Source organism: Ascidiella aspersa, chromosome 2 (assembly GCF_963924565.1).
Source record: "Ascidiella aspersa chromosome 2, kaAscAspe10.2, whole genome shotgun sequence".
NCBI lineage: Eukaryota > Metazoa > Chordata > Ascidiacea > Phlebobranchia > Ascidiidae > Ascidiella > Ascidiella aspersa.
This window is the reverse complement of record NC_139448.1, coordinates 10,263,696-10,286,485: the sequence shown is the minus strand read 5'-3', so window position 1 is coordinate 10,286,485 and position 22,790 is coordinate 10,263,696. Positions and strand designations below refer to the sequence as shown.

The following is a 22,790-nucleotide window of genomic DNA, read 5'->3' as shown; positions in this document are numbered from 1 at the left end:
CCCAAACGCTTACTCGCAACCTACTCCAAATTATGTATACAAAATTAAACACCCGGACGAAAATGTGGTAGGATTCTAGAATCTAGACCAACTACCAGGAAATTAATGCATATAGTATTTCACATTAAGAGGGTATGAAACCTTCATTTTTAAATAGTAATCTTGTCATTTATTTCATGGAATGGAAATTAGTTTATATTTTTAGTGTGAATTGGAGCCAAAATTAAATTTGTTTTACCCATCCCCCGGCCCCGATTGCGTTCCAGTATCTTCTACCATTTGGCCTGGAATGCTATTGTATTTCATATTAAGAGAGTATGAAACCTTAATTTATTTTTTAAAAAGTAATCTTGTCATTTGTTTTATGGAATAAAAATGAGTTTATATTTTTAGTGTGAATGTGAGCCAAAATCATTTGTTTTACCCATTCCCCGATTGCGTTTCAGTATCTTCTTGTCAACCATCTTTAGCCTGGAATGCTTGCCCAAAACCATGCCAGTGACGTCAATTAGTGTGAAATGTTACCAGCCTAGTAAATTTACAAATGAAAATAGCCATTTTGGCATGTCTATTATCCTATTTTGGCGTATTATTTGGTTGTATGTAATATGTATGTATGGCGTATTATTTGGTCTTAAAAATGTTTGACTCGAATCTTTAGGGCCACATATAATCGAATGCAATTGGGACCCATTCACCTAAAACTATTTAAAATATATACTTCTGCTTATATATACCAATGATTTTTTGTGTTTTACAGCACTAATCAGTTTTTTTAGAACTACTATTTGACTAATACTATATTAAAGTTTAAGATGCCCTGTGAAGCAAAAGATAAGGTATATATAAATACCAGTGTTTTATTTAAACTTTTTAAAGAATTTACATAAAGAGCCTCTTACAATGTTTTTAAAGAATCATTAACCCTTGCAATAAAATGTCTTGGAAAAGCAGAACATCAATACATCAACCGTTGCAAAATGACAACAAAATTTTAATAAAATTAACTAATGTAAAGTCTAGTAAAATTGGTCGACTTGTTTTGCTATATTCAATTTTCCTATTTTGGCTTGAGTTTGCAGGACTACAAACTTTTATTTCTTTTTTTAATGATTTAGTATGTTTTGTCCATTTCAAGGAAATGCTTTAAGCCTAGAGGTGTTGTGTAATATTTCATGGGATGTGTCCACAGTGTATAGCTCTGTATAGACTAAAGAGATGCAATTTCTTTAAAATTATGTCTCACAGTTGAAATTAATACAGTGTTTTGTTGTACACAAATCATTCCAATATTTTGAGTAAGGCAAGTCACTCTTTTAAAACAAGATAAACACAGCATGTGTTTTGTGCTTTTTATGACCTTTTCCAAAAACACTCCAGCAGTGGAGTCGATAAATAATAAAAATAATAATACTTGACCCACCTACACCGAAATGCCAACCCAAATATTGTGCGTTGATTTAATAATTGTTTAAACTCTGGTAGCATTCTAGACTCCGCCTAATTCTCATATGCTACACTAGCGGGTTGCTCTTTTGACCTCTGATGCACCTGATCACCCCTTTTTTGGCCTTTCGTCCACACTGGTATGAGCAGATGTTTAGTGCACAGTTGCACCTTTCAATAACAGCACAAAAGTCCAATAAAACAAAAAAAATGTGTGAAGTTTTTAAACACCAAGACTTTCCCAATTTAAGAAATTTATGCTAATAAAGAGTTTTCAGAACACACATTACTCCCTCTTGTTATTAATTAAATGGCCTAGATTTCTTGTCGTTAGATCTCCGCAAGGATGTCCCACGGCTTCTAATTATTGTATGGGCCGAAAATTTATTTTCGGGACATATCTTGTTTTTGCCGCTATTCTTTTTTGGTTTTTAAGGTTTGCTTGGTATGTTTCAGACCGATTTTTGTCCAGAGCATTATAGAAAAAGTATACATCGTAGAACTTTCAAATTTCCAGACATGGCGTAGAGTGGTATGAAAGTGCTATCTAGAGGTTTATGAGGCTGCACCCCTAGGCACCTCCAATTGGGGGACAAAAAACAAAAGTATTATGTCATCGTTTTAGTTCATAACAGCTATCTACTCCTATCTAGCGGCAGAAAAACTTCAATACAGAATGCTTTCATATCACTTGCTTTATTCAGCTCGCGTGTCGACGAGGCGGCTGCTGGCATCCCTGCTGTGCCTTATTGTCCTGCGCGTGCAACGTAATTGTTTGAAGTGGCTTGCCTAGTAAAACTAGGCGCATGCGACTTGCCTTTTATAAAGAGGCCTCTCTAAGTAAAAAAACCTATTGCTCTTACAACACAAAATATTTTACCACAGCAAATTTAAATGCGAATCCTGGAGGCAGTGTACACATCTCTGTTAGCACCTGTTGTAATTGTTGAACCATACAAACATATCAACACCAGGCCTAAACAAATATAATTAAACAAGGGCCGCAACAACAAAAAGCTTAAGTTTAACGCATTATTAGCGACGACGTTAGCTGCGTCATAACATGGCATAAATAAATAAATATTAAGCTTATTGGATTTTAATTGGCAAAACTTTCAATATAAAAGGTGGCTTATTAGGCACATAAACATATTTGCATATTGCTCAAAACTACAGATTTAAACTCTGTTTCAACAGTGATTGCTCAGACCAAGGCATGGTAAAAATTTACACAGTAAAATGGGAAAAAGCACGATAGACGTTAAATCATTTAGAGAGAATGAAAATATTTGGTTTTTAAATATGCTAGCTGACCAAAATGTAATAACATGGCCGTAAGCATTTATTGATCAAATATATGTTTCAATCATTTCCCAAAATCTACGCCATATTTGAAACCCTTTCGCTTTAAAGCCATAAGTTAAGTGGATAAATTTTTGGCCCATATCTGTTTTTGCTTGCAGAAACAAGTTAAGGAAAATAAAAAACAAAATATAAAATATACAATACAATATATAGAATTTAACAAAAATAAATAAATAAATAAAACACTAAGCCCTGAAAATATACCCCCTGACAAAATATACTACAACCGCACCCCCGTCTAGTTTACATTATATTTAATTAAACTGAGGAGAAATAAACAAAAAAATGAAAATGGGGATTTTTTGTTATAAATGCTTGTCATAGACAAATAAAAAGTTTGTATGGTGATTGCCTAAACAGTAACACTCGACATTTTAAAATATTTTGTCTTTTTTGCAGGCCCAGTTTGACCAACTAGTGAAGGATGCTGGAGATAAGCTGGTAGTGGTGGATTTTCATGCCACATGGTGTGGCCCATGTAAAATGATATCACCAAAATTGGAAGTCAGTTGTTTTTATTTGAAATTTATTTTGGATTTACTGCTAAACTTGAAATAGAAATTTCATGCAAACTATTTTTCATAGACAATAGAAAAAGAGTTGCCGGACAAGTTGGTGATCATTAAAGTTGATGTGGATGAATGTGAGGTATGTAAAGTTTAAGAAATATATGCCAGCTTTTACGTGTGGTTTGTGCTTGCCTTTTTTAAAGCACAATATTGATTTTGCAGTAAAAAGGTTTGATTTCGCATTATAAAGTTACACAGTTGTATACTTTCGGTAAAACATTAGGAGAAAAAAAAAGCTAATTTGTTTCTTTCAATATTTCGACCATTGCGAAAGGTATAATGCATTTTATTTAAATCTGGTTTTACATTTTAATAAATTTTTAAGCGATGCTAAGCCATCTTGATCAAGCTTTTAAGATTTTTCACACTGTAAGTCACAGGTAAGATTGCATAGGTTAATATGTTAGTTTAAAACCAATAAAATGGGCACCTTGGATGTAGGTAGCCTACATTTTCATTTATACTTTGAGATTTTTTTCACAACTTAGAGTCCATTTCTAGTTAAAGGAGCTTTACGCATAATTTTGCGTTATTTATATCTCTAATAGAGTTTTACAATTTTTAGACATAAAACAATTAAATTTAATGGTTTAAATTTGTTTTGTTTTTAGGATGTTGCTGCGAGTCACAGCATATCAGCAATGCCTACCTTCATTTTTTACAAAAATGGAAATAGGGTATGTTTTTCTAAGATCCTAAACGTGTTTTTTCTAAGATCCTAAACACAATGTATTTTTAGTCAATTGTGTTCAACACAAAGTGGATCTGTGGTTCTTAACCTGTGTGCAACTACCCCACAAGTGATAATTTGACAATTAAGAGCGTGTAACTTTGACCATAATATAAGATACAATATTTTGAACAGTAAAAAACGAGCTGTACAGTCTTTCAACTGATTTTTGAATTTTCATACTTTAAATGCAAATTTCTAGGTTCTATATATAACTTCATCAAAAAACATTTTTACAAGAGTAACTCATAACCACCAAATTCGCCACAGGGGTAACAACACTCAAAAGGTTTCAGTGATCTGAGATGTTTAAACATAACTGTTTTTTTTTCACATAAATGTATACAGAATGAGGTGTTTTGTTTTGCTATGTAAGATTTGTGATGTGCCTTTTTCACCCCTGTAATATTTTTGTGGGACAGTATTACATATCTAATTATATTTTTTTAGATACCAGATTGCGATGTTGTTGGGGCGAGTGAAGCGAAGATTCGGGAGCAGATTAATAAACTGAAGTAGCCAGTGTTGGAACTAAAGAAAGTGCCCTCATAAAACCAAAAGACAGCCCTTCACCTCCAGCCATTACCCCCTTTTAAAATTAAAAACAGTAGTCTTGCAGTTGTTACAATGTCCGTGTTAAAAAAACTCTGCCGTCCTATGTTAAACATGTAAATAATATATGACTAATTGTCCAAAATCACAACTGTACGTTTATAAATAATCTTTGCTTGTTGTCTCCATTGTATTTTAAATTTTTTATTGTAAAACTAAATCGTTTTGAATTAAAAAATCAAACTACTAATACATTGTTGGTTTAATCTAATATACCAAATACAAGTGCTGGTAAAATTTATCGTGATTGATGCTTAAAGTGCGACCAACGGATATAATACTGTTCGATGAACAATTATGTCAATAGACAAGTCCTAATAACATGGTTTCAGGAGAGTAAATATTTCGAGTACTAGGAAATGTATTTCGCTATTTAAAGAGTTAAGGACTATGTTGCATTCGTGAAATGAGAGTTGGTTGTTTCGAGTTTCCATTAAGCTAAGATTTGAATATTAATTACAATAAACGAACAGCAACTCAGTACTTTACAAACAAAAAGATTAGACAACATAGACTCCGAAACGAGCGCACTGACTGTAATAAATACACTAGAAACGACTGCCATTTTTAACGTTCCTGGTTCGATTTAAGGATTCACGCCAGATGTCGGCAATGAATAATTTTTGCGTGTGCGGTAAAAACACAGAACAGGAAATTCTGACTCGGACAGTTGACAAACCCAGTGTGAGAAATCGGTCGACAGCTTGCTGGGCGATACATATCGTTAACTGGTAACAACGTGCTTTTGGATAAACACACAAAATGTCCTAAATACGCTACAATTAAATGTTAGCTAAAAGCAGGGGTGTCCAACTCAAACATTCCGGCGTGTCAATTTTTATCTTATAACTTCGTCCCGTGCCAAAGTACAAATGCGCATCACTACATCAAAGTGTCTCTCGGTGAGCTGACTTTTGTTTCTTCATACCAAGCTATATAATATTATGTGAATGCTAGCCTCCACACAGTATAATGTTACTAGATCAAAAGTAATTGTTGATTGTCGTGATTGCGGCGATTGTTTTATATTGTGAACAAACAATGGCAATTGACTGTATGACAAACTTAGTATTTTCTGACAATTGGCTGAACAACATATTGAGCTTTTTTGACAATTGACTGGATAACAATTTTAGTATTTTTTGGGGAGGGCTTGCGTGCCATTTTTTATTAGGTCGCGTGCCGCTTGTTGGACACCCCTGGCTTAAAGTCAGTGTTTTGGGGAAAAAATCGTTTGCAATTAACGCAAAAAGACATTTTTGTTGTCAGCTATGGAAGAAAAGTAGTAGTGCATCTAAGGGTCGTTAGGATACCGTGAACCTAAACTATCCTTGCGATTAATGCTATCTTGTATATTTTAGATGTAGGGCCTACAAGAAAAGTTGAAGAAATATATTAAAATAGCAGGCATTTAATCGCATACAAGTTGTTGTTAGAATAAAAAGATTGACTTGGCCACGCTATTCATAACTTATACGAGCATCACAGCATCAAGTAAAACAACATAAACTAAGCACAATTATTTTTGCATCAAAAATGAACTTTTCTAGGTAGGAATGAAAAAAAAAATCTATACCCGACCTGGGCAACATACGGTCCGCTAAGCAATTTAATCCGGCTCCCGGCTAATTTTCCTTATAGGCTAAGCGAAAACAAGAGCCAGTTTCTACATGTTTGGTTGTATCCGAAACACTCTTTTCAGGGACGAATCTAGTCATGACTCTAGCAAATTCAATCTGTTTAAAATACTAAAACGAAAGTTGTTTTCGCACCTCGCGCGAACCTCTTGTGTCTTTCTCGTATGTCCACGCATTTTTTGCCATCTTTCCAGACAAATAGCGTCCTCTGCACTGTTGCACCCTCTCCAACCAAACTTTACTAACTTTAGTCTATTATTTAGCTATATATATTTTACGCTTTGGTCGAAGGTAATCAATGCGTCACGCCCCACTCTAAATCTAAATTCAAACTTGCATTTTAAAACAAATATAGTCGCAATTCTTTCGCGCTTTGCGCGATGTCTCGTGGATTTCTTTAATTCGATTTAAATTGCACATTTTCGCGCAACACCAAACGTAATAACACGTACGTAATATCTCCCTTGTTTGTAATTTTGGTCAATATCAGTTTTATTGCTGTAAACGTTGCGTTTCGGGGTTGTAATATCCCCGGGATGATAATCGCATTGTCCATCCCACACAAATCGTTTTATTTTAATAGACAAAAAACTAACAAACTTCACCATTGATTTTTGCGGCTAGAAATAAATGGACGTGTTTGTTTTGATAAATATCTCGTAACTTAAAGTAAAAAAAATGCCGATAAAAGTGGTAAACGTAATTTACATAAATGTGCCAGGGATTTTGCCTGTTATAGGCTAAATAAAAGTTGTAACCCTCTACGAGCAATACTGTTTACAAAATGTATAACGCGAAAACACTTTTTAAGGTATAACGGTAAACTTGACTGAAGCAACGGTGTAGCGGTTTGGAATTGTGATCGGGTCAAACCCCGGTCATTCACTTGAAACAGCCTGGAGGGTTGTGACGTCATCACGCCTGCCTGTGTGTATTTATCAAAACTGTCAGCGCTTTGTCAATTGTCCAAAGAAAATTTCCTGTTTTTTATTTTGTTTTAAGAGTGTAATGCCACGTGAAATTAACATTTGACATAAATTATTTAAGTGATGGCATAAAAAAAAACATTAGAAACAGATATTTGGAACAGCTATGGGATCACCGGTTTCAGTAACTGTGGCAAACTTGGTTATGGAGGACATCGAACAACGGGCCATGAATTCATTCCATACCCCCCAGCGAATCTGGCGAAGATACGTGGATGATACGTTTGTCATAATAAAAACAAACTTGATACAGCAGTTCCTGGACCACTTGAACAGCTTGGAACCTACCATTAAATTCACTATGGAAACAGAGAACAAATGCTCAATTTCATTCTTGGACTCATTAATCACTCGTAACCGGTCAGGTAAATTATCTTCCAAGGTATTTAGAAAAGTAACACATTCAGATCGCTACTTGAATTTCAGATCAGACCACCCTTTACAACACAAACGCTCGGTTGTGAGTTCCCTGCTACACCGAGCTTCAAAACTTTGCAGTAACTATCAGGACGAAGGCAACGAAATCAAACATGTTAAGAAGGCCATGAGATTAAACGGATACCCCGACTGGTTGTCCAAACCTCGTAACAAAACCAACCATTTAACATCTAAACCAGAATCTAAAGGTCTGGCCATTATTCCCTACATTCCAGGTCTGGGAGAAAAATTAAAACGCATTTTGAAGGGCCACCACATCTCTACAGCTTTTAAACCAGCCAGAAAAATTGGAAATATTTTACCTTCAACTAAAGATCCAGTCAAACCAGAAAAACGTCAAGGGGCTGTTTATGAGATTCCCTGTGGAGGTTGTTCAGCAACATACATAGGGGAACTAAACGTTCCTTTCATACCAGGAAACTCGAACACATGCGTGATGTCCGCCAAGAAAAGGCATCCCGGTCAGCTCTGGCAGAGCATGCGGTTGAACTCCGACACGGAATTGATTGGGATAACTGTAAAATTCTAGACTGGGAACCGCACTATTACAAAATACGGTTCATTGAATCATTCCGGATTGACATATCTCCTAACACCATGAATAAAAAGGATTCATGGTATCCGGCAATCTACTCGTCGTTGTAGCTATGCGCAATAGCTGATAAACGACCGTTGTCCGACGGCGCAGTACTGCACCGTATGACTCCGGCGCGTCACAGCTTATCGCATACTTCAGCGACTTCTAGAATTATTAATTTTAATCTACGTTTTTTCAATTTTTTACTTCTCAGTATATAAGATGGCTAACGCACTCTCGTTTTAATTATTAACCCTGATGAGGTCAGCTGGTATCTGCTGCCGAAACGTCGGTTTATACTTCGTTTACACCAGAAGAGCGATTTATATTTATTGATATGTTGCCTGGTGGAGCTAACTCTATATATAGGCCTACTGTTCACACGTGGAGTTCTGATCGCGCACTTTTACGGTGGTGAAATTATTGAACGTACTGTAAGTAAACCTGTAAGTACTGCTGTGTCGTTTTTACGCCAAACAGTTATTTCTTTGTGGTCCAAATAAACAATCATCATCTTATAAAACGTTCAACTAATATCAGGCATGTCATTTTAAAAACCGTGACTTGAGTGTTCTTAAGTCAATTCATTGACTTAACATATTATAACGAAGATAAATACATCTAAAAGCACAATCGAAGTAATATGTTGCGAATATAGCTTAGAGACGTAACGCGAGTTGTACCCTCTTTTATATTAGTAGTATGATAATGATGATTACATTGGTACATTAGGCACAATAAAAAATGACATGGTTAGAATACTACTACAGGTGAATGTGAAGTGGAAAACGAAGAAGGAACTGTCATTATGATGGAGGATGCCTTGTCACGAATTTGAGAAGTTACTTAGCCTTCTTTTCTTTTATTCCTCTATATTTTGGTTAATCGTGTGGCGAACCAGTAACAAATCCACGCCCACGACTTTGGCCACCTGAACAAAAAGCCTATTAATCATCAAGGTTCCGCTAAGAAATCCGAACTCCACAAAACAGAACGAAACAGGTTGGCTGGTTGGTTTTTATATTGACAGTCTTGTGCTTCAAGCAGAGGCGGACCTGAGGGGGGGTGGCCATAAATGCTACAAAACTTCGCGAATCTCAAATGAAGTTTCTATATGTCTTTGCCCATTTCTATCTTGCTTCGATCGATAACATCCTTGGTAATTTGTTTCTATTGAGACTTTCTCCAACCTAAAACTTTGCTAAAATAAACAAACTACGTGGTGTTATTAAGAATACTTCCGACTTTCACGTCTAGATGTTACTTTGTGAGTTCACATTCAACGTAATTTTGTAACGTTATCTCTACAAAACATAGTCCGCAGAAAAAATGCTGGATCCGCGCCTGCTGACGAGGCACGACAAATATCGTTACTAAAAGTCTTTATTATATAAAATAAACAAAATACAATTAAACACAAGCCAACCTTGATTTTGTTCTTGAAAAAAACAATGGTGGGCAGTTGTGTTATGTTATATTTCGTTGGACTTTCCTGGAATAAACAAGATAAATTTAATCACGGCAGACTGAATGTTAAACAAAAAACATTGCGATTGGGAGGGGTTGCCAACCTTTTCAAGTCACGGACCCCTTTAAAAAAAATTTTTAGTTTACAGACCCCTAATTTAAAACTAATCACACCAAATCCATTAAGGGTATAAGCGGATCCTTGGTTGGGAACCACTGCTATAAAATAAATTCGTGTATATTACTTGCTAATTAACCATTCTTTAAATATTTTCTGTAAACTCTCATAGTATTTAAAAAACGTTCAGTACACCTTAGTATTTAAACTTAATGAAAAGCTGCTCTTTGCCTATTATAATTTAACCCTTAAAGAATATAAAAGATGTTACACGGATCGCTTAAGACTCACAGACTTAGGCTTACTGAGCACTGTTCGGTTTAAACGCATTGTTTAGCAATTTCGTGCGTCATGCTCAAAAATATTAAAGGGCCCAATATAATCGTCTGTTCAAAATTGTTTACTTATTTTATATATTGGCTGTAAGACGTAGTTTGTTATTCATCTCGATACTTGTAGCTTGAACTTGATTGTCAACGTTTGTTCGCACGATAAATAACTAAGGCGCAGTGTTGTAAACAAGTCATTATGAAATGACTTAAGCCCCAGTCAAGTCATTTGTAAAATAACTTAAGTCCAAGTTAAGTATATTCGATTAATAACAAGTCAAATATCCCAGCCCAAGACATCGATTGCAAGTCAAGTCATTTTCATAAAAACAAAACGTTCAACTATTAAAATTTATAGATAAATCAACAACCCAAGTAAAAAAAATCGACGCATTATATAGTAAATTGTTTTATGTGCCAAAATTAAGATAAATAACCGATTTTATGAAAAAAAAATACCTAATTTAAACATTTCATTTTAACCCATGTCATTTGTCCAACAGACCGAAGTCAAGTCATTTATCCAAAATACTTGAATCAACTCAAGTCATTTTGCCCAAAGGTTTAAGTCAAGTCAATTCATTCGAAAACAGTGACTTGACAACACTGCTATGATGCTCTCTAAAAAAACAATAAGAATATATAACACAGAGACTGTGACCAAACACGCCGAAACGCAGGCTACCTTCGGTTTTTTCAAGAAGTGGCTTTTTAAACACCTTTAACATACACTTGGCCCTGTTATTTGTCTATTTTTGTGGGAACGAATGTGCGACTTTTCGAAACATAGCAGTTTATGGTCGGATTATTGTATATGAGCTTGTTATTTTAGTCGTAGGCCTACACAAAAATACTACATTAGATATTACTTACCCGATTTACATCGATGCTAACTTTAATGACAATTAGTTTGCCAGCATATTCTTTTTTTATGTCCTGTGGAAAAATATCGATTGTTGTTAACTTAAACAAACTGAGAAGAAAATATTCCACACTTTAATTTCTTAATTTTTTTTACTTTTAATTAGCAAACTAATGAATGTGAGCTCCGTTAGAATGAAAACTCGACCTGCAGTGCTGGATCTATCATTCTACATGGACCACTCCAGTCAGCGTAGAAATTAACCAACACCAGCTTACTTCCAGCATCTTTCAATGCTTTATCGAGTTCCGCCTGTATTTTCAATATTGATTTGAAAAATTACTTAATGTATTTAAATCAAAATATTTCGTGCAAGGGTTCTTAACCTTTTTTACCGCACCCGTTTTGTAAGTTTTCTGTGGCAAAACTTGAATTTAGTTAGTTGGGGTAAACTTTAATTCGGGGGACATTTCGCATTGGACACATCACAAATTGCTCGTGCTCGATATATTGACTTTTATAAATATGTTGTCAGGCGCGGATCGAGGAATTTTGTTTTTTGAGGGGAGGGGGGGAAGGCGTCACAAAATTACGTTATACCGTGACGTCACAAGGCTACGTCCAAATCTAACGTCACAAAAAGTTACATCTAAGTGTGACGTCTTAAAAAGTGACCTTATGAACTCCACACAGTTCGTTTATTTGCTCACAGTTTTAGATTGGAAAGTGTTACTTTCAATACAAACCTATAAGGATGTAATCGATTCGCGCAAAGCGCAAGAAGTTGCTTAAACTTTCGGTTTTAATGTTGCGATAGGACATATGACGCTTTTGGGCTAAATTTCGCCCTATCGACATAAAGAAATTCGCGAATTTTTTTTTTTTGCCTTTACTTAGTTAAAATGGGCAGAAAAAAATTGGGGGGGGGAGGCAAGGTAGAACCTAATTTTAATTTTAGATTTTTATGTTGCCTGAAATATGTTTAACTTGTAAGTTCTGTTTTTTCAACAACTAATATTTCTTATGAAATTACAAGTATTTTATTGACTATGAATTTACTAATGAAGAGCAGATTCCAAGTTTTGATTAATAAAAACTCATGTGACTAAAATTTGTAGAAACCTAATTCGATTGGCGCGGAGCGCGAAAAAATGTTTGAATTTACAAAATTACAGTTTGGAGGGCTGTTGTACCTTCCTTGGTATGTGCACTTTTAATAGACCAAGACATTCGATTGTATTCAAAGAGATTTTGTGGCCCGAATTGCCAACAATACAGGATAAAACGAAACTATAAATTGCAACCATAAAATCACTATAAAAAAGTTAAATATTGGAGTAGACCTCACGAAAACTAAGATTTTCCCTCCATAAGGGGACGCGCCTATCGGTTAATATAACACTGATTTAGTATTTAGGCAAAATATGATAATAATATAACCAACGTTATGTTATTTATATATGGCATACACATACATGGTCATACTTAACCAAAGAACGAGGAAATATTTATCTAGGTATTTTATAATTTTTAAAGCGTTTTTCACTTTAAAAATAACAATTTTCGCAGACATGTTCTGCAATAAACAAGTTTGCAAAAGGTTTTCTACATTCATTTCGAAATAAAATAGAATAAATAAATAAAAATAAAAATATAAATATAATCTAAACTTGTAGGCATACCTGATTGTGTGCTTCGGTTTCGGACATTTAACTGTAATATATTTAAAGGGTCCTGTACAAGCGAAGTCGTTATTTTCTACAAAAGAAAAGTAAATAATAAAGTAAATATATTAGAACGCAATACTGTCCAGACTTTCAAATATTTCAGATTATTAAAATATTTCCAGAGAAGTTTATTTCTAGATTCTTAGCACTTATAGCTTGTCTGTTCGTGCCTTTCTCCATTGTGTTTTAATTTTTTTATTGTAAAACTAAATCGTTTTGAATTAAAAAAATCAAGCTACTAATGCATTGTTGGTTTAATCTAATATACCAAATACAAGTGCTGGTAAAATTTATCGTGATTGATGTTTAGCGTGCGACCAACGGATATATACTGTTTGCTGAACAATTATATCAATAGACTAGTCTTATAACGTCGATTCAGGAGACCAAATATTTCTAGTACTATAGTGGCAGGTGTATTTTGGTATTTGAAGAGTTAACGACTATATTGCTTTCGTGCAATGTGTGTTGATTGTTTTGAGTTTCCACTAAGCTAAGATTCAAAAATTCATTACAATAAACGAACAGCAATTCGATGCTTCACTAACAAAAAGATACGCCAACATCGAAACGAGCGCACTGACTGTAATAAATACACTAGAAACGACTGCCATTTTTAACGTTCCTGGTTCGATTTAAGGATTCATACCAGATGTCGGCAATGAATAATTTTTGCATATGCGGTAAAAACACAGAACAGGAAATTCTGACTCAGTTGACAAACCCAGTGTGAGAAATCGGTCGACAGCTTGCTGGACGATACAAATCGTTAACTGGTAACAACGTGCTTTTGATAAACACACAAATTGTCCTAAATTCGCTACAATTGAATGTTAGTTTAACGTCAGTATTTTTGGAAAAAAATCGTTTGCAGTTAACGCAAAAAGACGTTTTTTTTGTCAGCTATGGAAGAAAAGTAGTAGTGCATCCAAGGGTCGTTAGGATACCCCCTAACCCTTGAACCTAAACTATCGTTGCGACTGATGCGATCTTGTATATTTTAGATGTAAGGCCTACCAGAAAAAGAAGTTATAAAAACTAAAGAAATATGTTAAAATAACAGGCATTTAATCGCATACAAGTTGTTGTTAGAAAAAAAAGATTGGCTTGGCCACGCTATTCATAATTTATACAAGAGCAGCACAGCATCAAGTATAACAATATAGGCTAAACGCAATTATGTTTACATCAAAAATAAACTTTTCTAGGTAAGAATGAAAAAAACAAATCTATACGGTAATAAGCAGGGCTGTGGAGTCGGTTAAAATAACCTAAATCCCACCCCGACCCCCCAAAAATGAACCCTAGTCCGGCTAGTGTCCCGAATCAGGCGCCGACTATCCAAATAATCGAACCTGTATTAGGCTACACCCATTTACGGGGTGAATATCTACAGCAATCCAGTTAATAGGGTGCTATACAAGTCATCCACCCAAAATACGTGAAAGAATAGTCAAACAACTGCTAATAAATCTTTGCAATTTACGGTTTGCGGTCTTTTTTTTTGATTTGGTACTGTGCATGCGCACGTCGGACTCGGAGCTCGGCTAGTTTTACGTAGTATTACTCGAGCACCGATTCCAGCTCCTGTGAAATAAATCGACTCCCCAGCGCTGTAGCCAGGCATTTCCCTCGTTTGTAATTTTGGTCAATATCAGTTTTTTGATTGAAAACTTAGCGTGTCGGGATTGTAATATCCCCAGGATTCTAACCGCATTATCAATCCCACACAAATCGTTTTAATTTAATATACAAAAATAACAAACTTCAGTATTGAGTTTTTGCGGTTAGAAATAAATACACGTGTTTGTTTTGACAAATATCTCGTAACTTTAAGTAAAAAAATGCCGATAAAAGTGGTAAACGTAATATACGAAATATGCCAGGGATTTTTCCTATTATAAATAAAAGTTGTAACCCTCTACGAGCAATACTGTTTACAAAATGTATAACGCGAAAACACTTTTTAAGGTATAAAGGTACTTGACTGAAGCAATGGTGTACGGTTTAAAATTGTGATCGGGCCAAACGCCGGTCATTCACTTGAAACAGCCTGGAGGGTTGTGACGTCATCACGCCTGCCTGTGTATATTTATCAAAACTGTCAGCGTATTGCAGGAAGCGCTTTGTCTACAATTAAAGTAGGATGCGACCCTCGTGAAAGCAGCAACAATATTAGGTCGTACATTGGCAAAGGGGCTGTGTCCATAACAAATTCGTATTCCCCGGACCAAATCATTCTCAAGCATAAGTTAAACAAAATGTAAGATTCCATTAAGCTGGCCTCTTAAAACTATGACATATTATTTTGTTCTACTCTGCGTCATTTGCTTGAGCAGCGTGTTATTGCCGATGATTTTAAAAGGTAATTTACCATGTTACTAAAAAGTAATGTTACGGATAGCGTAATATCCTGGCTTGTGTGTAAAGTGCAAAACATTTTAATTTCTCAAAACGTTAATTGTTATACAGCATATATGTTGGTCGTCCCTTGACTATTTATTTTGCTTATTATGCCTAAAATAGGTTAACTAAATGATTCCCCACAACTGGAGTCACATTCCTTAGCCTGTGTGGAAGCAGCATTTAATCGGATGGCGTGTTGTAATTATCGCATTTATTTGCGTGACTGTGAAACATGTAGCCTAATTGTTCATCTTCGCAAACTAAAATTTTACATTTTGTTGAAACAAAATTGCAAATAATGTGTACTTATTTGAAATAAAACGACTAAATACCCAACGGCTAAGCACGTCAAACATCTTTTACGTAACGAAAACCAGTGACATATATCGATAGGGAACCACTCACTAACGTAAAACCTAAGCTTTTATAGCAGCCATTGTTCGCATTGCGTGATATTCAGCAAATACGTAATCCTGGTGCCATACTGCGTCCAACGAAAGTAAAATCTCATTTAAAACTGAAGATTGGTTACGATTAAAACCGCCGCGTTAAATGCGATGTTTTGCGAACTCTGCCTAAATTTTGCGCGGTAACAGACATCAAAAAGTTTAAGTCTTAAGTTGGAAACATTAAAACTTATTTGTATTAAGGCAATCAATATGTTATGACTTCAATTTGATTTGTAATGCTGAAAACCCGCGACATTTATAGGTCCAGAATGACTAGCAAACGTTAAACTTTAAGTTGTCACAGCAATTTTTTAGACTTGCGTAATATTCAAGCAAATACCTGCACCAAACTGCGTCATACGTGAAAAAAATCCTTGAAAATTAAAATTGCTTAACGGTGGCCGGTTTGGGACGGCGATAGCTTACCTTTCTCAAAAGATATCTCCCAGCACTCGCCGGATAATATCCACTTACATTTTTTTACTCATCACAAACAAGAAAGGAACTAGCCCCAGCAACCTCACCCCAAGAAAAATATTTCTTAACACCCGCTGGAAAATAATTAATTTATGTTAAAAAAAATTTGCTTAACAGCCTTACCAACCAAAAATGAATAGTAAAAAGTATTAGGCCTACTTAGTTTTAAGAAAGAATTGTTAAATGGCTAACTCAAGAGGAGACTTGGACAACTAGATTTATTTTAGCTTTTTAAAATTAAATTAGAACTAAAATTAGAGCATTTCAGTTTTTCGAAATTAGATTAGAATTAGATCTTTTTTAGTTTTCTCAAATTAGATTAGAATTAGAATTACCGAATTCTTAAAAAAACGAATTTGAACTAGAATTTAAACTAAAACTACATTTTATTATTCACAATCAATTACATTTAAATCGAGAAGTATTTTAATAGGAATGTGCATGTCAATTATGTGTGTGCTAACTTTTAAGTATTTTAGCATAGCATATGATTTTTAGTCCGTGAAAATTACGTTTCAACCAAAGAGTTTGAATTCAAATTCTTTGTTTTCACTAAGAGACTAAAAATGTCGTTTGGACAAAGTAGGATGTTATATTTTTCAATTTTTTTTTGTAAATCTCAAATGGAAAAATCCGGGACAAATTGACTTAAATCAGGCATGTCATTTTAAAAACCGTGACTTGAGTGTTCTTAAGTTAAGTCAATGACTTAACATTCTACAACGAAGATAATTAGATCTAAAACCACAATCGTAGTAATACGATGCGAGCATAGCTTATAATAGACGTAACGCGGTTTATTTTAATAGTATGGTAATGATGATTACTTTGGTACATCAGGCATTAAATAAATGACAATGACATGGTTAGAATACTACTATAGGTGAATATGAAACATAGAAAGAACGGACATAATGATGGAAGAAGCCTTGCGACGAATTTGAGAAGTTACTTAGCCTTCTTTTCCTTTTACTCTTCTAAATATTGGTTAATCAGGCGGCGAATCAGTATCAAGTTCACGCCCACAACTGTATCGACCTAAACAAAAAGCTTATTAAACATTAAGGTTCCGCTAAGAAATCCGAACTCCACAAAACAGAACGAAACAGGTTGGCTTCATATTAACAACCTTGTGTTTAAAGCAGAGTCGGCCTATCGGGAAACACGTGGCCTTGAATGCTACAAAACTTTGCAAATATCAAATTAAGTTTTCTATGTCTTTGCCCATTTCTATAAAATTGCTTCTTGCTTCGAATCGATAACATCCTCGGTAATTTTTTTCTATTGAGACTTTCTCCAACCTAAAACTTTATTAAATAAATAAACTACGTGGTGTTCTTAAGAATACTTCCGACTTTCACGTCTAGATGTTACTTTAATCTCTACAAAACATAGTCCGCAGAAAAAATGCTGGATCCGCGCCTGCTGTCGAGGCACAACAAATATCTTTACTAAAAGTCTTTATTTTACAAAATAAACAACATACAATTAAAAAAAGCCAACCTTGATTTCGTTCTTGAAATAAATAATGGTGGGCAGTTGTGATATGTTATATTTCGCTGGACTTTCCTGAAATAAACAAGATAAATTTAATCACGGCAGACTAAATGTTAAACAAAAAACATTGCGATTGGGAGTGGTTGCCAACCTTTTTAAGTCACGGACCCCTTTAAAAAAATTTTAAGTTTACAGACCTCTAATTTAAAACTAATCATACCAAATCCTTTAAAGGTAAGCGGATCCCTGGTTGGAAACCACTGCTATAAAATAAATTCGTGTATATTACTTGCTTAACCATTCTTTAAATATTTTTTGTAAACTCTCATAGTATTTAAAAAACGTTCAGTACACTTTAGTATTTAAACTTAATGAAAAGGATGTTCTTTGCCTATTATAATTTATCCGTTAAAGAATATAAAATATGTTACATGGATCGCTTAAGACTGTCTCACAGACTTAGGCTTACTGAGCACTGTTCGGTTTTAACGCATTGTTTTTACAATTCCGTGTGTCATGCTCAAAAATATTAAAGGGCACAATATAATCGTCTGTTCAAAATTGTTTACTTATTTTATATATTGGCTGTAAGACGTCGTTTGTTATTCATCTCGATACTTGTAGCTTGAACTTGATTGTCAACGTTCGTTCGCACGTAAGGCGCAGTGTTGATAAAGTAAATACATTAAAAGCAATACTATCCAGACTTTTAAATATTGCAGACTAAAGTTTATCTATAGATTCTTAGCACTTATTACTTGTCTGTTCGTGCCTTAGACTTAGAGTTTAATTTTAAAGGGGATTATAGACATTGACCCAACAATATTTCATCTTGTTTAGCAGCGTTAAATATATTTATATCTATATGTTTTAAACTGTTTCTCAAAAACTTTTAACCCAGCTTGATTTAATATTAAACCACTTTTGTTCAACTTTCCAGAGCATAACTTTACAGTTCGACTTGCGCGCGCACACTGAGCGTGTAATCACAATTTCAGCGCTATAAATCCTGTCACTTGATTTGAACAACATTAGCCAACAAGCATCTCTCGTGTTATATTAATGACAAATTACGCCACGACAATTTTTTTTTCCAGAAAAATGCCAGCAGGCCACGAAAACGCTATTAAGTAATGTAAAACGATTGTACATGTTAGATCGAAAAGAACAATTACTCTTTTCGCTATCGGAAATTTAATTTCCCAGAAACCTTTTCGAATTGTAGTTAAAACATAATTTTCGTGATGACTTTTGTCGCAACCCTATAATAATCCCCAAAACGTGTTGCTTATAGTTAGAAAAAATGAAATACAAACTTTGGCTATAAAACGTTTCGGCCCATTTGAACAACATTAGCAAATAAGCTGACGCAACCCGTAGAGATATATTGATAACAAATTAGGCGACGACTAAAATTTTCAGAAAATTGTCACCATGTTCTGCATGACCGAACAAAAAACATTCTCGAAAATTAATTTTATTACGCTTTTTTCGCTCTCAGCGAACAGATAGTAGTAATAATGGCGCCTCTTGGCACGAGTTAAAAGTCTATTAAATTTCACCATGAAAGCAAAGAGTCGTATAAGCCACAGCAAACGAAGCTTTTGCGTTTGGCGAATTTTAGGTCATGAGAAGCTGAAAAAGTGTACGTCCTGTAAATACATTAAAGTTTGCGTTGTTGGGGCACAAACTTTTAAAAGTCAAACAAACTGCCGAAAGACTATCAGTATCGTTTTGTAGTTGTTAGCCTTTCAGCTTTTGGACTTTGAAAGTTGACTTTGGGCACGTTTTGCTCAATACTACATTTTATTGATGTCTTTTTACGGGAAATTACAAATTTGCGTGACACTCAAATAAATCCATGCTTTCGCCAAAACTATCGCTTTAAAATGACAAGCGACGCCCCATACGATTTCCTACTGTTGCAAGCAAACGTTCATTTTAACATCCAGTTACAAAGTCACCATTTGAATAAAATATTAAACTAAAATTTATAAGCAGCAACCATGTTTTTTAGAAATATAAATGACGCGTGTTTTGTAGTTATTAGCCTTTCAGCTTTTGGACTTTGGAATTGGGCTACTAACACGTTTGAGTACTACAGCATACTGATCGTTTTGTTATTTAATTTTCAAAGTTACATGATACAAGCTTTCCTAAAATAAATGCATGCTTCGGCCAAAGCCACCACTTTCTAGTTCACAACATTAGCCAAGCCCCTACTTTATCGGACTTTCTTGACGTTATACTAAAATTCAGTTCAAAAATGGCGATTTAAATAGAAAAACAAAATACTTAGCCTACTGATATAGCGCTAAATAAAGGAGAGAAGGGCCAATAGTATCATTAGTGGTTTCCCGAAACTTTATAGGATGTATATAATCGGTGACAATATACGACAGTCAGTTAATGTTTTTAGCCATGATAAACAACCCAACTTACGATCTGCAACTATAGTAAGATATTTTAGAAATCTCTTATTAGAATATTTGGCATTTAAATGTTTGGGTTATTGTATAGCAGCGGAAAACTCTTATATACGAATCAAATTCTACAATACAAGGTTATAAAAACAGAAATAGTGTTACGTCGTGTTACCTTGAAGCAGGCCTATGGAGTCGGACTCCAGTAAGACTACGTAAAACTACCCGAGTCCTGAGTCCGACGTGCGCATGCGCAGTACCAAATTTCGAAACTGATGCCCGCAAACTGTAACTTGTAAAGGTTGAATAGCATAGGATGGAATATTTCCACCACATATTGTCTATATGATTTAAATAAAACCTAAACATTTGAGTTACATAATTCGCTATAGATACAAGCTGGGTGGTGGCAGCCAGACTCGGGCTTAAAGAAATCGCATATTTGGCAGGAGTCGGATTTGTGACTCCGGTTCATTATTTTAGGCCGGAGTGGAATTATTTTTAATCCCTGCTTTGGGGTAATTAAAAGAATTACATATACATCCACAAGAAATGAGTCTTGAATGTACACTATCCTCTAAAATACCAATAGAATAATGTTATTGAACTATTGCCTTGCCGTGTATGAAGGGTCCGAGGCATGGAATGGAAAGCCAAATAAATTGGAATGGGAATTGTATTCTGCACTCTGCGCCCCAATGAATAATGCGTGTTTTTGTTTACTGGAATTTCCGTTGAGTATTTTACTAAAATGTCACTATAAATGGAACTAGGACAACGCAATCGATTTAAAACATGTAGGAAATTTCATTTGATATAATAGTCTCTAATACAGGGGTGGGCAATTATTTTTAGCCGCGGGCCGCATGAGAAACCTAACATATTGTGGCGGGCCGGGTCAAATATAGGATCTAAAATACATACAATATGGCGCCATACTCTGACGGTGTAAAACACATTATCAAAAAATTTCTTATTACGTTTAGAGTTGTGCAAAAATGTGCAATTTAAGAGGGATTTAAAGAAGGTCACGAAACGTCGCGCGAAGCGCGAAAAATTTGCGACTATGTTTGTTTAAAAAAGCAAACTTTAATTTAGATTTAGATGGTACGTGAAGCATTGAGCACCGACTAAAAATGTATATTGCTTGATATATTAGCGTTTATGAAGTTGTGGGGCGCGTTGACCCAAAACTTAAGATTAAAATACGTGAAAATTTCGTACGAAAAACTTACCTATATGTTTTTTCTTCTTTTTTAAAACTTTAAGTTACCGATGTGTTACAAAGTTTAACAAACTTAGCCTAATATTTATATATATTTTAAATATTAGGCTAAGTTCAACTTTCGTTGGAGAGACTGCCACTGAGCAGAGCACGCTATTTGTTTGTAAAGATGCAAACAAAATCACGTGAAACATACGAGAAAGACATAAGAGATTCGCGCAAAGCGCAAAAAGAATTTCCGTTTTAGCATTTAGAACAGGCTAAAAATCGAATTTGGCGGGGTCTTGACAAGATCTGTCAACTTGCCCTGGTTTTCGCTTAGCCTATGTATTTTATTGAAAATAAGCCGCGGGCCGGATTAAACTGCTTGGCGGGCCGATCCGGCCCGCGGGCCGTATGTTGCCCAGGTCTGCTCTAATAGTACACAAATAGTTGTTTAAAGAATCTTACGAATTGAGCAAAAATCAGATTCTGAAAACATTTCCTAAGAAATGGCACACCAGGGCGCCGCGGCACCAAGGTTGAGAAACACTGGTGCAGAACTTTACGCCGCCAATCAGTACCTTAGCAGGAAAAACACTCAAGAAATTTGTTAAGCTTAAAAGCAAATGAAGACTTTACAGCGAAGTTTAGAAAACTATTGTTTAAGCTTAGCAATACAAGAAGATGTATCAGAGGGGATGGCCGTCGTTTTTCGCCAATGCTTTGGAAAAACAGAAATAGCCTATACCAGGGGTGGCCAGCCAATCAGATACCAAGAGCCGCATTTGTTAGGCCTATTTGGTTAACCGTTGAGAGCCACACCTTACCCAAATGGAACGAAATGAATGGGCCTATCATTCCATTTTTTACTCACTCTACAAAGCGATCGCGCGAAATAAGTGCCTTTATTTCATTAAATCGACAAAATTTTAATTTATAAGGAGAAAAAATACACATTTTTCGATATAATGTCGTATATCAATATTATTTGGGCATATTTTTTGTGTTTATCTTGTGCTACTAAAAATACAATGGCCTGAGGCAAATAGTCCGAGTCGAAACCGACAATAATCCATTACTTAACTTAAACTAAGGAAGTCGAAACCAAATCAGATGTGCAGCATGAACGTAAGAGCCGCATATAACTGGGTAAAGTGTCGCATCCGCATCGCGAGCCTCGCGTTGGCCACCCCTGATGGGTCCTGGCCCATACGGACAAACCTGCGAGAGCGAACTTTAGCGTCGGAAAAACATAATTTGGAATAGGACTAAAAAGACATAACCAAATAGTTCAAATAAGATCTAAACCCGCTAGGATACGATCTAAACGGCCAGAAGAAAATTGAAACAACCTCTTATAGTCTTACCTAACCTCAAACCGCGCAATAATTCCAACCCTAATCCAAATTAGAATCCCAACCATTGCCCAACCCTAATCAAACAAGGGCAAAAATCTGATACCAAAACA

At 35.2% G+C, this 22,790-nt stretch overlaps 2 protein-coding genes across 2 annotated transcripts; both read left to right on the top strand.

The window, feature by feature from the left end:
- Window positions 1–758: 758 nt before the first annotated feature.
- Window positions 759–4,963, top strand: LOC146163558 (thioredoxin-like). Its single transcript, XM_083382093.1, has 5 exons — window positions 759–839; window positions 3,211–3,315; window positions 3,397–3,459; window positions 3,992–4,057; window positions 4,561–4,963. Exons 1-5 carry the CDS (start codon window positions 816–818, stop codon window positions 4,627–4,629), a joined length of 327 nt encoding a protein of 108 aa, XP_083238219.1. The 5' UTR covers window positions 759–815; the 3' UTR covers window positions 4,630–4,963.
- A 2,488-nt stretch (window positions 4,964–7,451) lies between these two features.
- On the top strand, window positions 7,452–8,312 carry LOC146163557 (uncharacterized). Its single transcript, XM_083380537.1, has one exon. The coding sequence runs from the start codon at window positions 7,452–7,454 to the stop codon at window positions 8,310–8,312; it is 861 nt and encodes a 286-aa protein (XP_083236663.1).
- The last annotated feature ends 14,478 nt before the right edge of the window (window positions 8,313–22,790 follow it).